This window comes from Rhipicephalus sanguineus, chromosome 1 (assembly GCF_013339695.2).
Source record: "Rhipicephalus sanguineus isolate Rsan-2018 chromosome 1, BIME_Rsan_1.4, whole genome shotgun sequence".
NCBI classification, from domain to species: Eukaryota; Metazoa; Arthropoda; class Arachnida; order Ixodida; family Ixodidae; genus Rhipicephalus; species Rhipicephalus sanguineus.
In genome coordinates, this window is record NC_051176.1 from 249,787,630 (window position 1) to 249,803,966 (window position 16,337).

The 16,337-nt window shown below is 42.4% G+C and overlaps 1 protein-coding gene across 2 annotated transcripts in view; it reads left to right on the forward strand.

The window, feature by feature from the left end:
• Positions 1 to 16,337, forward strand: part of LOC119377260 (zinc finger protein ZFAT) — a 48,031-nt gene that overhangs the window by 885 nt on the left and 30,809 nt on the right. Inside the window, exons 2-9 of one of the 2 annotated variants that reach the window (XM_037646825.2) lie at positions 1,525 to 1,763; positions 2,201 to 2,302; positions 3,076 to 3,243; positions 5,089 to 5,257; positions 6,193 to 6,355; positions 8,914 to 9,187; positions 11,596 to 11,843; positions 15,354 to 15,554. In XM_037646825.2, coding sequence (XP_037502753.1) covers positions 1,592 to 1,763; positions 2,201 to 2,302; positions 3,076 to 3,243; positions 5,089 to 5,257; positions 6,193 to 6,355; positions 8,914 to 9,187; positions 11,596 to 11,843; positions 15,354 to 15,554 — 1,497 coding nt within the window. In that variant the 5' untranslated portion in view covers positions 1,525 to 1,591. Of the gene's footprint in view, positions 1 to 1,524; positions 1,764 to 2,200; positions 2,363 to 3,075; positions 3,244 to 5,088; positions 5,258 to 6,192; positions 6,356 to 8,913; positions 9,188 to 11,595; positions 11,844 to 15,353; positions 15,555 to 16,337 lie in introns of both variants that reach the window. The other variant, XM_037646813.2, reaches the window with a different exon arrangement.

Here is a 16,337-nt window from a genome sequence, read left to right on the forward strand (position 1 = left end):
TAAGAAAAGGACGGGACAAACTGGCGACGCGACCAACCAGCCCAGTACAACGCCTTGTTATGTTGCAGCAGTAATGCTTTCGTGTATAACTGTATGACCTCCTTCAATTTTGCGTAACATCTACAGACGCTATGCGCGTTGTATGCGTAAGAAATCGCCTATGCATTCCAATTTGTCATTACTACGGGCTGCTGTCGTTTCCTCATTTCAGCTCACATGAAAACACTCCGAGAACTTACTTTTACATTTATTCTAAACTCTTCAAACTCTCCCAAATTAAAGGGATGTGCGCCTACCCTTCATTCTTGGTATGCCAATTTTATGGATATTATTGTCGAATATTGTTTTATTTCTTTTTTGGTAAAGTGCATCACAAATGCCCTGTAATATTAACACAATCCATAGAGTCATTTTGCGCTGCTAGTTTAAGAAACATTGTTTTTATAAGTCGCATTTATTTCTTGTTTAAAGGGACCGACAACCAGTTTTTGTGGTACCTGTTTTCCTTAGCACAACGGAAAGCATACCAGTTGGAGTGTCTAATCATGGACGATGTGGAAAAACAGTGACACTTTTATAATAAAATTTTTTTTCTCTCCGGTGATTATGAAGTCGCATACACACAACACATGCTGGAAAAAGTGGGAGGTGAGCGCAAGAGTGGTTTGTGTTTGTGCATGGAAGTTTGCTGCACATGCGTGCGCGGAGTGCACACATGTGCCGCACCTTGACATGTTCCACTAGTTGCCGCGAAGCCAGCGCCGCTTCTCAACAGGCAACTCCTTTTACCTCACAAGCAGCACAGTATAGATTGGTGAGGGATAATAATATACATACTCAAATCTCGAGAACTAATTATGGTGCACATGAAAGCATCAGACTACGAACAGCAAGGTGAATGACTCCATAATCCAGCTTCAAGGCTGCTAGGCTGCACGACACACCAGTTTTTTGCGACTTTTTAACTCGGTTTATAAATATAAATCCTACTCTGATCTGAAATGGATGCTTGAATCTGTTGCTAATATTCATGGTCTTTTCATTTCTATTATGATCTAATCACATGTGATGTCCAGTTGTCAGTCCCTTTAACATGTAATGTGTAGATTCGCATTCGCTACAGGGTTCTATAACACGTCACGTTTAACTCTGCCATATGCTCTCAAGTATCAAATTAATGGCAAAGGAACTTATTTAATTCTGTCTGCTCTCAAGGCCGTACTACCCAAGAATTTTTTTTGGGCAGTGTTTGTGTGTAGAACGGCTAACTTTGGCAACTGGTGGTCACTGTAAAGGCGTGAAAGTATTTTAGTGTCACCCGAAAAGTTAAAGCATGCAAAAATTTTGGGGGGTGCGAGAACCTTCTCAACCCCCCTCCTTAGTTACGGCCCTGTCTGGTCTTACCATTGATCAAATTGTTATTGAGTGGCCGCACCAATGGGAAACTGTGCTCTACGGTGCTCGATTGCCAACATGTTTGCTAATGCCGAGGGTCTTTAATGACTGTTTTGCTTCTCCATGCAGTGCGCTCTGCCTACATGCGTGAAGAGCGGCGACTAAGCTACTGCTCTTGTCATTGCTCAACCGTACCATGGATGTCTTCATCTGTGGTGTGTGCCACATGGGCTTCCATGACATTGGCAAGTTTGTGGATCACAAGAACTCCCTGGGCTCTATTAGCTGTGGCCACTGCTCTGCCGTCTTTCACACTGAAGATGACTTAGCCCATCATGCACAACAGCAACATGCAACAGACACACAAGGTGAGTGCCTCTGGCACTAGCCTAGTGGTGCACGTTGGGGAGCACATTCTGGCAGTGCATATATCACTTGTAGGGCATGCCGTACGTGCTTGCCTATTAAGGAAAGCAGTGTGACTGCGAAAGTGACGTAGCTGTATGTTCTTTCCTCATTGTATGTATATACGCGAAAATCTGGATGTGGCTTCTTTTTTTCTTGCTCCAAGTATATTTGGTCACGCATATAACCACTACGTGGATCTAACTTGGAAGTGTAATATGCATGAAGTATAACATGGCCACTCGGTCTTTTGACGTGTTCATGGTGGCAGAGTTTGGTCCATGTGGATTTCTCTTCTCGACTTCAATGTTTGCAATAATTTTGAGAAATGCGCTGCATTTTTGCCACACTGGACAAATTATGCTAGTCTGCCTCACTATAGTGCTTGTTTCTGTTGAAGGGTCCGAACCTGCTGACGAGGAGATGCCTCTTGAGCAGGATATGGATACTGAACAATCTACTCAAGGCAGTGGGAGTCACCTGGCCTCTGCCAATGACAGTGGTATTGCAACTGACTCTCAGACCATTGTAGTTACAGAAAGTTTCTCATTCGAGGCCACAGGTACGAGCTTGCGCTTTTAGTTGATAGTGAACGGCATCATTTTATAGTGCGTATCATAAATGCTGGTGCACTAAGATTTTTCCCATTCATTCACATCAAATTTCAGACACTTAACTGTGCAGAATTGTTGCGTGTGCTAACCTCTCAAACGTAACCTCTGAAATGCAGCCTAAAGAACAAGTTGGAATGAGTTGACAAAATATGTACCCATGTTTATGGTTAGACACTGTTTGTTCAACTTCTTCCCTAAAGGAACATTTTAAACTGGAACTTATACTGGAATATACAAATACCGAGTATTTGTGAAATAGTATACAAATATTGAGTATTTGGGTATTATAATATAGTGGGTATATATATAATAGTATGAAAACTATTTACAGGGTTCTTTTTTTTAATGCTATGTGATTTGTTTAGTTGGACTTAATAATGTTATGAGGAAGTAGTAACAGCAGGTTTCTAGTTGACATTTCTTTCTGTATTTTGAGGCTACTTGAGCTTTGTAACATCTGACCTTTGGCAGTTCTTGTATGTCTCACCCCCACTCCTACCCCGGCATTTCTCACCTGCTGAAACATTGGAAGATCCTAATTCGGTTAAAGAGAAAATGCACTTTTTTTCTTTGACTTTTCAGTATCCTAAATAGGAATACATTTATTACAATAATAATGCTATGTGCAGATTGTGAAAAGGTTTCTTTGTATTTTCCGCAGAAAACAGTGTGGTCAGTGACATCTTTGCCTGCAGTATGTGCCAGTGTTTCGCTCTGAGTGAAGAGGAGATAGTGAATCATGTAAATGAATGTCATGAGCCCAATGCCCCTAAAGAGTCTGAAGATGCTTCTCCGTTATACTGCCGACTGCAGCAACTAGGTTCTGCTGGTATGTTTTTTGTTCTTGTGCATGATAATTTTCACCAGTGTATGCAGTTTTATCTCTACTGTGGCAAGTGGAGTTTCATGAAAAGGGTGATTTATAGGCCATTTGTAGGTCTGAAGAAATTAGCAAAGAAGTTTGGCATCCCAAAAAATTGCCCTGTAGCATTTTACATTAACAGTAGGGCATTTGTACAAGTGGCTACCCACATTTCTAAACTGGAGTACCCTACATAGAACACAGGGACATAGCCAGAAATTTTGTGTGTGTGTGTGTGTGTGTTGGGGGGGGGGGTTGAACCTCCCTGGCTATGCCAATGGTAGAACAGAATTATGTTATGCATGTGGCGTAATTGTGAAAAGATTAATCAGGATATTTCTTACCTGTCGACAGTGATGCTTACCTCCTTGCAGCATGGTAACGGCATTGTTCAGTTGCTCCTAACTTCTCTGTAAATGGATGGATCTGAATGATTACTTCAGTCAAACATTTTTTTTTTTTTTTGTGGCACCTTACAACTTCGAGCGTAAGGTGCCACCTAATACATAATATCTTGCAAGGCTGCCTGAACCTAACAGTATCCCCCTCCCTCTACTTAAACAGGAAGAGGAGGATGTTAATGGGTGAAACCTAATGGGTGAAAAAAGCACAGGGAGGTCAAAGGGGTGCAAAGTAAATGATGAAAGTGTGAGACCAACGCAGTGGCGTGCACAGCATAGTCATAGTCATGGTATGTTTTGTGACCACAGCATCAAGCCAACGGATGCGTAAATCAGCAGTTTACAATTGTTTCTTGACTGCCACTGCTGATACTGCAAGCCTGCCATGTCCAATTCTATCAACATATGGATGAGCCCTGCCTCAATTTATGTTGTGCCTTAAAATTGTACTCTACATAACATGCATCAAGAAACTAGTTGCGTTAAAAGATCATGTAATGATTTGTTTCATGTTTGAGTAATTAAATACCCATACCTAGAAATGGTGGTTGTACTATAAAAAAAAATAATAGTACTATATATATATATATATATATATATATATATATATATGTATATATATATATATAGGTGCCAAATTATTTTGTCACTACTACTTCTATGAAAATGTACTTGACAAACCTCCTGCTTTAACAAACAAGCTGCTATTCCATTACAGTAAGCTTACTACAGTCAACCTCAATCTGACGAATACAGATCTAACAAATTATCAATTATAACAAAGTAATTGAAACATATTCTTGCCATTAAAACAGTGTCACAAGTATACATTTATAAAAAATTCTTGGATATAGCAAGCCTATTTTTGTGTCAGATGGATTTCATTTTTACAAGGTTTGACTGTAGTTTCTCCTGTTGATAAAATGTTTTGCAGTTATTTCAAATGTCTTCTGAATAATAAAGCGTTTTGTGTCTCTGGAGGGCTTCGTTATAATAATATGATTGAAGATTCATTAGATTCTAGTTAACTGTAGTGACAGCCAGGTATTGGTTGTAGTGAATTGCTGCTGTAAGTTATATAGTAGCCCCTTATTTTTATGTGGTGGTAGGTAGGAGAGGCACCCTGTCCATCTTGCTGCCTTTGTGCATCCCACAAAGTGTTGTGTATGTGTGTTCCTGCTAGATGCTGTTATACAATTATGTCTCTGAATTGCCATTTTGTGTGTTTCTTTCTTTTGTGCACTTGTCCATTGTATGCAGGCCATGTCGTTTCCTGAACGAGGTTATTCAAGCTGTGTGACCTTGCTTTTTTTTTTCCCATGCTTGTGTGTGTCCCAAGCTTGATGCTGTATATACTCCATAATATAAACGAAAATGTTTTCTCCTTCTGCCTGCTGTGTGATGTGTGCAGTTGTAACAGCTCCGGGTGAAGAAAGACGGACACTGCGCATGCTTCCTGTGGATGTAGAGGAGCCACCTGCACAGACCACTACACTGCACTTAGTAGTGGAAACGAGCAGCCCACCGGTGCCTCCAAAGCGTCGCAGGGGCCGTCCTCGTAAAGTGGACCAAATTCAGAGGTACTGCCCATTTACGTTTAGTGCTTTGTAGTTGCAAGGCTACTTCAATTGGTCTGGTTCTTAAGCACCATATAATGACAGTGCTATGTGTGGTAACACTCGTTCGCATTGTGCAATTTCAATCGCAGCACTCACCCATCATGTAATACACTCGTATTCATGGATGTACCAAATCATATAGTGCCCATCTTTTCGGTCTGTCGTGGGTAGGTAAAAGAAACCTGAAGTATTTTTGGTTAGTCGTGTGAATTAATGGTAATGCGTCAACGTGCGTGTCATTCTTTTGCCTGACTGATACGATGAAACACTTTAGTCGTAGTCACAATAATGTAACAAAGGTTACATACTAAATGCAATGTTGGGGCTTGGAGTGGGGCTGCACATTGCTTGCTTGGGCACAAAGCGTAAAGAGAAACTAGTAACCTAAGAATGCATTTTCTGTAACTTTAATATTACATGGCATTGGTTATAAAGATAGAATGATGGCTGCATTGAGAAGGGTGACTATGGTGTGTGAAGATTGGAAAATTTGAACATGAATAGAGAAGTCTCTGCCTCTCACTTTGTATTTGATTAGTAAATTTACCATTAAAAATCATCCAGTATTTGTTTTTGTTTGAATATGAGGTATAGTAGCCCTTTTTGGTGTGTGCCCTCCAGGGAGAGAAGCTGATATTACAAGAAAAAACTGTTTGGATTGATGCTGCAGGAGAGCCACACTTTTTGCATAGAGAGACCGGTGCCTAAGCAAATTAGGTAGGATAATTTGTGCTCATTAAAGGGACCCTACAACACCTTTCCAAGTAATAGTTGAATGACCTTATAGGTGTTTATTGACTCACGAATTTCTTGACGGCGAAATGAAGAGCATTCACTGCATGTTACAGTCAGGTTAGTTGCGAGTTCTCTTTGTGACTTAACTAAGCAATTTGCAGGCCAGCACCAGTTGTTGAAAAGGTAGAAGAACCCGACACGCTTACAAGAGGGCAAGATGGCCTCTTTCATTGCACTCGTTGCAAGCGAGTCTTCTACAAGGAGCGGCACATTCTGGGCCACCGCTGTATGGCCAAGGGCGACTATGTTGACAACTTTGATAAGGTAAGTGTTAACCAAGCCTGCATTTCATTTTTGTTGTAAGTGATAAACACACAATGAAAAGGGATAATATTTTTGTGTTCTTCATTGCAAAGTAAGCAGATGTTCCCTAGAGTATTTCCCCCCTGTATAAGCAGTGCTGATTGACACTTGGTTCTTTCAAGCTTTCCAGTTATCCAAAATTTGGACTACGTAGTTAGGTGTAGTGTAACCAGCACAGGTTGCAAAGGTTAGACAAACAGCCATACAGCACCATGTTGGCATAGTGCAGCTACTGCATGTGGTAGCCTTGAAGGACAAGAAAGACAGGGGATGATCTCGCATAGACAACATTAGCCATTCGGTCGACATAGACAAGTGGTACATCCAGCCACTTCGCCACTGATGCTTTCCAAGCACTGTAGACTCAATAATTCAAACTTTCAGTTAATTCAAACAGATCTTAAATTTTTGGTTGGCCAGCTATGTTTTCATTGTATTTTAAAGTTGTTTAGTTCAAAATGCTCCATTGTGCAAATTTGGTTAATTCAAACTTTTTTTTGCTTGTCCATTCCTGAAAAGATCTGCTGCCTTTGTTGCTTCAAGCTGAACATTTGCATTTTTATGTCACTAACAGTCACAAATAAAGCAGAATGCCTGCATGCAAAGCCGCCAAACTATCCAAGCCACGCACACCGCAATTTCATGCTCACTGAGGAACAAAAAAAAAGAGACCATCTGGCCTTGGTCTATCGCATACCGAACGCTTTTTAAAATAACTTTTGCCGCAGTGCATTGGTGTAATGCGGGAAAGCGTCCTATGATTGAGAAGGGGCTTCCAGCTGTCACGGGACACAGCACATTACACACGTGTGCATGCGCTGTATAATAATGAGTACCAGTAACTTGAGTATGTTGCTGACGTATAAAAGCTTTGCTGGAAATCATGAAGAGCTGTCTATGGTGTCGCTGCAGCCCTGAGAAACGATAAAAATCACACTGCTAGTTGGTATCTTGCCCAGAGCCTTATTTATGAGAACTTCTATTGATTTAAACAAACTCCTGAGGTCCCCTCAAGTTTTAATTATCGAGAGCCTACTGTAATTGTCGTCACGGCTGCATGCACTGGCGAACTCCAAAGATACAAGTGTCATCGCTTGTTGTGAAAGATCTTTTTGAGCCATCAGTTTATTCTGCTGACCACTGCTTTGTATGAAAAACAAAGCGTAGCTGATGTTTGCCATCAGTGGTGGGGAACTGGCCAGCTCAGTGCGCTGTGTTGGCCATTAATTTTGTTATTGTGCAGATGTTTACGTTAGAAAAAACTGCCGTACTTTGCCAATCAATGTCCGGAAAGTATGGACAGCAAGATGTTAATTTGTGTATGGGGATGTATGATGGTCGCGTGAGCCTGTTTATCTATTTACTTATTTTAATTTTGATGCTTTCATAATTTTTGCGGTTGCGTTCGGGTTTTACTACATATTGTCGCCCCAACGTTAGATCAAGCGGGCTTTGGATATTACGGACCTGTCTCGCTGGATTACGGTCTGTTGTAACGAGTGTTGACTGGATAATGATAAACTTGTGCACATCTATTTTCTTAAGCCAAAGGTTCATCCATAAGAGCAGTTATTACTAATATTGCCTTCAGACAACTTACACTAATCTAGGCTACATTTTCTTTTTCTCCCTGAATTAAGAAACCACATTGTCTAGATGTCATTTAATTTTGTACCATTAGCTACACTTGCCTAGCCGGAGCCGATTTCGCGTGGAGCGTCATGAGCCGTGCTGCGCATACGCGAGGATCAGTGATGTCACACAGCTGGGTCACCGGCGCTGGCATCTCACACGCTTTCCCGACACCGCCGCGCGTGGCTCGCCGCTGCTGGTCTGTGCCGCATTCAAGAGGAGTGACGTCGTAGACACAGTGGCGCCAGCGCGCGCGCAGCTATTCGCATTCGCTGTGCATTCGCCGTCTGACACTGCGCTGGGGCCGCTTGATAGCACCTCTGACTGGCGTTTGCAGGTGGGTAACGCCATGGAGAAGAAGAGCGAAAATGCTGCTCGACGGCGCAGAAGAGCCGAGAAGCTTATCTCATCGGATCCCGAAGTAGTTGCCTGGCAATTAGCGGTTACCGTGTTGGGGCCATAGAGACGGCAGCGTGTTACTTCACTGACCACCGAGCCGTCTTTGTGGCAATAGAGAAGCGACCTGACGTTGAGCAAAAATAAATAAGCATGTGCCACATAATACGTATACCGTGTGTGTGTCATTGGAGCAGCAGTAAGCATGACAATCAAGCTAATCCTAGATAATCTGGAAAGCTAAGAATAATCAGCTGAACCTTTGCTAACGCTACGTATATCCTGGCATAGCCGAGCTAAGCCACTGCAATTTTTTTGTTTGTCCTTTTTTTTATTTCTTTATTGTCATACCTTATTGCATTTTTGTGCTGCATAGATTTTGTCTAGCTTTTCTCTTTATCTTCTTTGTTTAGCACCACACTTTTGTTTAGCATGAAACACTGATCAGCTTGGCTGGAGATCACTGCCGTTACTATTGGGTTGTTCTGCAGAAAGACGACGAAAGCATTGCTGCACCTGAGGAAGATACCAAAGACGCAGACACAACAGAAGACTTTCGGTTGCACCGAACCAATGAACGTGAGCCATGGACTCGAGGTCGGGGTCGTCGAGGTGGACATAGAGGTGGTCGTCGAGGCGGCCTTTGCCGAGACATCTCTGAAAGTTCACGTGATGAGATAATTGCGGGACCTGGTGAAGCCAACAAGGAGAATGTTGCGGGCCAGGATCAGGCCACAGCTGACAAATCTGCTGAAGGAGGCTCAGGTGAGGCCACACTACCAGCAAGCATAGTGTTTGGTGATGAAACCTTATTGGGAGACACAGATGGTTTAGCATGGCACATTGGTTTTTAGCATGGCAAATAGCGTCTGCTAGAGGCTGTGCTGACCAATCTTTACATAACTTTTCACTTTCAAAACTCCTTGCTTTGCCGATTGGATGTAGCTGGATTGCTACTGCTCCCACGACAGTGGCATTGTCATCGGCCTGTGAGCAAACACAGCAGACATCACCTGCTTGAGTAGGGCAGTAGGGTGGTCTGGTGAATAATTTACAGTAAGACATCAATTATGCATACCTGACAAGAACGCGGCATAACTACGTGCTAAACAGTTGTACGTGGTAACCATCTCCTGACAAGTGGCGCGCCGCTGCCAACAAATAAATAAATGTAATGCCACACAAAATGTTAGCTAAGTACCCATTTCAAGTCCTTTTCTTTCTATTGATCAAAGTGCTGAAAAAATTCCGGCTCTTGTACGAATGTCCGGTAGCATGTAGTGGCAATGCCTAGGAGCATTTCGAAACTATTGCAGGGTCTGCAACACGCAATGGCTGATGGAGCGGATGGACACATGCATTGGATTTCGCCCATATGTGTGTGTTTGTCTAAGCTGTGATCTGCTATTGAGCAAAAACTGGCACCATTTCTATGAAATGCGGTACTTGCTACCACGTGCGGGAGTGTGGTGTCGACCAACTGCAAAATGTTCGCTTTGTGTGAAATCTGTGTGGCAATCAACAGGCAGTTATAGTTGAGCTAAAAGAGTCGCATACTATACCTGGCACTCCTATTTATTCAACAGTCCAAAACCCAGTGCAAGGTAGCCAACCAGGCTCAGTCTGGCTAACCTTCCTGCCATTTCGTTATGACCTCTCTCTCCCTCGGTTTTCTTTTATACATAAGTAGAGTGCCTGCAACTGTCATACACAGAGCTTTGCAAAAACATTGGTCATATTATGTGAACAGGACCAAGTAAATGCTGTTTTACAGTCGAGCATCTGCTTATTATATTTTATTTATAACAATCAGTTAACTATGAATTATTATTTAGCTTGTGAATGGCAAATCTAATTACCATGGCATCGGATAAGAAGTGGTCAATAGTTATAAGAAACATTGAACTGGAATGATCTACAATTAAAGTTTTCATAGCAAGATACATACCTTGGTTTTTTAGGATCTCTCTAGTGCTGCACTTGACAAGTTTGTAGTACATGCATTGCAGACAGCGTTAGGGGAAACCCAAATCTCTGAACAATGGTGGAGCTGCTGTCGCTTCTTGCATCTCAATGTTGATGATGTAGAGGGCCAGTGAAGGGCCCAACTATCAGTGTGACACATTTTGTAAGATATATACTCTCTAGGTGAGGACATTCGCGAAGTGAGATCACAATATGTTTACTGATTGCGAAGGTTTTATCTTGTGCTGCTAAAGCAACCAATGCTTCGCAGGAACTTCAAACTCAATGACAGGCGGGCACCTGTCTAACCGAACAGGCCTCACCAGCTGTTGGTCATGCACAGAACATTGGCCTCTTTCTCTCTCTCTGCCATTGTCCTACTTTTGCTGCACAGTTCAGTCGTTTCAGATTTCTCGCGAAGTTCCAGTTACTCTCGCACTGGGGGGGGGGGGGGGGGGGGAGCCTTTGGTGTCTCAAAGTTACATTGTCCTGCCAATACCTAGCTGCTGCCATCAGTGGACTGGCGGGCACACACGATTGTTACTTCATGTAGTCAATAGTGACTCACAAGCAAGCTGTGAATTGTTCACACCTAAAGAGTGCTGCATATCTTATACATTGCAATGTGATGCTATTCAGACATCTTCCATAAGCAGCATGTCGTACCTGCAATAGCCACTGATGGTTTCAAGAGGCCCCTTGTTGACAACCCCCTATAACGATGTTTTAGCCATGTGTGACCGACTTTGCAAATAATATGTGTGATTGCTGTGCTATGTGTTACTCTTGGACTTTTTTTAGGATCTTTAGTAACTTAAAAAAAAATGATGCCAGTCGGCCCACCATGAGTGACAAGGATAAAGAAATATATGTGTATCCTGAATGTGAAAGGAGTTGCATCATTCTTTCTAAGCTGCCATGGCTGCAATGGCTAAGACATTAAATAACTTATCTGAGGAATATTTGAAATACTGTAACAAAGCTTCTGTGCAGTGTGTAACCTTGAAGGCATAAATGCTTTTTTCTTTCTGGGTAAGTTGGAAAATTGTTATATCTGTGGCATCATGTTCCATGGTAAATGTTGCTTGTGGTGTTTTGAGTATTGTTTCCTGGGTCTTCCTAATTTTTTTCTTCACAACTGTGTTGAATTCCTGAGACATGTGGGTGGCATTCACCATTGACCCTACAATTCTACTGTTTTTGTTCAGAAGAAGCAGAGGAACTGACTCCTCGAAAGCTGCACTGGCGTGAGGACCCCCGACACGTGCCAGTTTTCTCACGGGACGAAGAAAGGCTGGCTTTTGAGGAGCACTTAAACCAGGTTGACCTTAGCTGTGTTGACCACTTGTACACACAGCACCAGGTAGCCCAGGAGATCACATGTCCACCAGGTACCCGTCCAGCTCCCAAGGAGGTCTGCGATCTTCATGTGTTCTCTTGCAATGTCTGCAAAAAGGTGCATATCCCGTCCTTCCTTACTCTTTTTCAGTAAGACTTCTGCCCCCTATTCCTTTGTACAGTAGACTCTCAGTAAATGGAAATATCTTAAATGGAACAACTGCCTCTGATATGATTGGTTTCGTACTTGTATTCTGTTCATCTCTGAGTAAATGGAACTCCTGTTAAATGGAACATATTTGCCTGTTCTCTTCAGGTTCCGTTTAATGAGAGTCTACCTATGCTGCTTGAGTCCTTCATTAACGGTAGCAGTGCCTGGAGCTCACGTTTTTCTTTTGGTGCCATAGGAGCAGGGTTCTCCCCATGGTGAGTGGTGGTGGAAATGCCACCCACCACTCCGCTTCACTGCTTTGATTGACCCCTTTGAAATGTGCGCCTGAGGAACCAATAAGTAGCAACTGTGCGAGCAGAACGTCAGCAAATCGTGCCTTCCGCCTCCTGGTTATGTAAAAGGGATTCTGTAGAGGTGACCTTGTAGTTTCAGAGATCGCGAACTCCAGTGCCAGCGCTAGAACACAGGCATCCTTACTTCTGCTTTCTATGTGCATCTTAGATGCCAGAAATGCGCAACTAGAAATTTGGATGTGTGTTGAAAACTGGAGGTTTGAAAACTTGAAATTGTTAAACTGATGATATCCCCCCCCCCCTCGCTCTCAAAATGTCCATCACTAAAAAATTTCAGGGGAGAACCCTGCATAGAAGCATATAGATTCAGTGGAGTAACAGATTGCTGTCATGATTGCATTAATAAATGTTATTTTCCAGGAAACTGAAATATTACTGTGTAGAATAATAGCATATTTGTGTCTGTCAAAATTTCTTTACACAGAACTAGATAAAAAGGGTGGCCAAGAGCTTATTGACTGAAGCTGACAGTTTTAGCTGAAAGGAAAGACTGAAAAGGCTGAATGCACTCGTTAATATTGCTCACATTTTGCCACATATACTGTCAACTAAAATGTAGAGCTGTGCGAATAGCAAAATTTTGGGTGCGAAGCGAATTTGAATAATAAAGATTGAGTGTGAATCGAATCGAATAATTTCGAATAATCTTCAAATACCCTATTTCTCAAAGATTTTTTGAATAATTCAAAGTGAAATTACAGAAAAAGTTGCAGAGAATCCCTAAGTATGTTCTTGTGAGATCGCAACATGAAAGTGTTTCTTTTCGCTAGGTTGATGAAGCGCTGGTGGGGTCATATTTCATAGTTGTCTTTCTTATCAAGAGTGAGGCAATGTAGAGGCCAAATTGTATTTATGTACATGATTTGGTGCAACCAAAGTGTTGCTGACAACACTTTACACGTGATAGGCAGAGATGCCATTTCCTCAGCCTCTCCTCCTCTTTCAACTAAAGTGGAAGGCCAACTGATGTGGCGGACAAGGGTGTGCTCCCTTCAAGTCCGGAGTTCCAAATCTGCCTCGTAGACGTCGATATATAAGAATATCTGAAATTTTGGATGCTAAAAAGCTTCGGCGTCTGATTTTTCGGACTTCCTGCCCAAATTTCAGGTCCAAAACAGCCTTAATTGAGCTCCCAACTCTGCCACATCTTTCATCTCCATATTGGAACCAGCGTTTTCTTGAGTTAATACATTTGCAACCGTAGCGGAGCTTGAAAGGCAGCTTTGCCGCAATACGGGGGTGTGATGAGGTGAAGCATATTGAAAATCTAGGGCCCATTTCCAATCGTACTTTGTCTCTTGGCTAAGTTCGACCGTAACGGAGCTTGAAAGGCAGCTTTGCCGCAATACGAGAGTGTAATGAGGTGAAGCATATTGAAAATCTGAAGGGGTGACTTTCAACCGGACGTTGACTGCATTTGTCTTTGGGAAGTTCGAATAGTTCGAATAGTAAAATTTCAGTGCGAATCGAATCGAATGGCAAACACTATTCGAAAAATACTCGAAATTTCGAATATTTGCACACCCCTACTAAAATGTAATGAACCTCAGTGCATTGAATTCTGCACTATGATCTACCTTGCCAATTTCTCTTAGTTCTGTTCAAACCCACAGCTATTTTTTCACATTATTAAGCAAACGTATTTCGTTGTGCATTTTTAATATAATTGATTGCTTGTGTGTGGAGCATTTGTCGCGAGAAAAAGACCAGGAAAGCTCTGCCTGACATCAATTTCACCTTTTGCACGCATCCTTACCCACGCAGCTACTCTTGGTGAGCGGCAAACAACACCAATTGTCAAGTGGTAGACAAAACACCCTGCTTCATAATCTGTCATGCTGGCACCAGGTTGAGCACACTTCTGATCAGAAAGGCACATGACAAAGAGCAGCTGGGACTTTAGAAGGTTTTGTGTATATCAGCATAAGCGTGTCACACTGCTGAGTGCTTCTGCAATTTAGCCCTCAATTGGTTACATTATAGTATTAGTTTGGCTAGATGTTGGGAACTGTCACGAATCTGTCAGCCGGAGTTCTTCAAAAGCTCTCGTGCTTTCTTGGGGTTAGATTAGAGCTTCAGTGAAACTTGTTTACTGGTGCAATCGTCATCTTTACAAAAAGGAACACGCATGTGCATTGCAAATCATACACAACACACAGACTCGTCAGCCACATGTTATGCGGCGCCGTGGCGAGATGCAAGAACAAGAGAAGAGGAGCACACTGTTCTGTTTGCTGTTCTTATGCCCATCTTAAACGCTTCTTTCATCTTATTCCTTCTTGCTGCAGACCTGCAAATCAGAAGTATTGTACTACTTGAATTTGATATTAATTCACTGTATCTATTGCAGAATTGTGAGCAATTGGGGTAAACTGTGACCATTGTGGGCATCAGGATTGCCCTGTCACATTCTCCACCCTTGTGCAGTTTATGTACACCAGGGGTTGGCAACCCGCGGGGCAGTATTATGTGGCCCCCGGCGCAACGTCAGAGCCGCCCCATTCCTCCCTTTGTCACTTCCTATCTCAAGGCCGACAGGGCAATTTTGACCTAAATTGGGTTTTTGCTTGTAACCTATGTTTGTAAATTGCAACCTTGTGACGTGCGTGCTGAAAATAAACATTTCCATTCCAGTTTCTTACATCCCCCCCTTCCCCCCATCTCGATTTGCCGTGCAGCCCGCACTACATCGGCTTCATGCAATGCGGCCCTCCACCTCAAAAGGTTGCTGACCCCTGATCTACACAAATAGAAAATTGCATGAAGGAGTACAAGCAATAAAACTTATAAAGTTTCTCCTTTTTGTTTCACATCTCACCACGAAACTGTAGCACCTGTGTGTTGTGTATAATTTTGTAGCAGCCTAAAATAATATTAAGCATTAAAATAAAGGGAAGGTCGCTAGTGGGCTGGCATTAATTGCTGACCTGCAACATTTACACATGTACGGCTGTGGACTCAGATCAATTTACTTTCTTAAATTCGGTCATAATTGCAGCGTAATGAAATTGTACCCGGTATTTCGCTTTTATTTCCTGTAGCCAAATTCTCATTTCAGGAGTGCATGAAAATGTCTTCTTTTGTTCTTTTTTATCCTCTTTAGGTATTCAAAACGCAGTCGCACATGAGGCTACACTGCCTGATCCACACAGACCTCAAGCCTTTCACCTGTCATCAGTGTGATTTCAGCACCAATGCAAAGGGGAACTTGTACACGCACATGCGTAAACACACTGGAAATTACTTCAAATGTTCCCGGTGTGATTTTAGGAGCTGCAACAGAAGTCACATGGCTGAACACGAGGTAAGTTTTTGCTTGCTGGTTTGCGTTATAATAGAGAAACTCTGAAACATTGTTGAAACTGTTCATGCACTTAAACAATGAAGTCCTGCTCTGCCTATTTATTACCTTGTTTGTTTGTATCTTGGTTGTGTATTTTATTTTTCTGTGGTATGGAAATAAATAAATGTTGACAGTGCAGAATACAGCCGTCGTGCTTTCTGTGAGATATAAACTGTTTCTAGTTTTTTTTCTTTACTTTATGCAGTACATTACATACAGCACAGATACAGATCTCGATTTAAAAAAGAAAAAAAAAAAAGAAAGGAAGGACACCTTCCAAATTCAGGGATATTCTAGAATGCGTAGAAAGTAACTGCAGGTGTTTCTCTCGTTGGCACGGATCATGTATCCTTACCATGACACACTGCATCGCATCGCTGGAACTGCTGTTAGAGACGATGCACCAAAAATGCGCCAAGTGTTGTCAGGGCTGGCGTCTGCTCGACATGCAAACCGCAAGAACACGAACGCATGTGAAAGGGAGGCAGATTAGACCCGCATCCCACTGCTTTCGCAGTGTACTGCGATTCGCAGTACACGAAAGGAAAACAAGTACACATTTCCTTTGTGTGTCTTATTATTTCTCTCAAATTCCATTCGTCTATTCAAGCCACAAATTACACAAACTAAACATGTCGTGTCAAATAATTATCGCAGTGTCACGCGCTACTGTGGATGACGTCAGAACACAGATGTATACCTAGAGGAGCGACGTCAAAGCACTGACAACTACATAAGGCCATT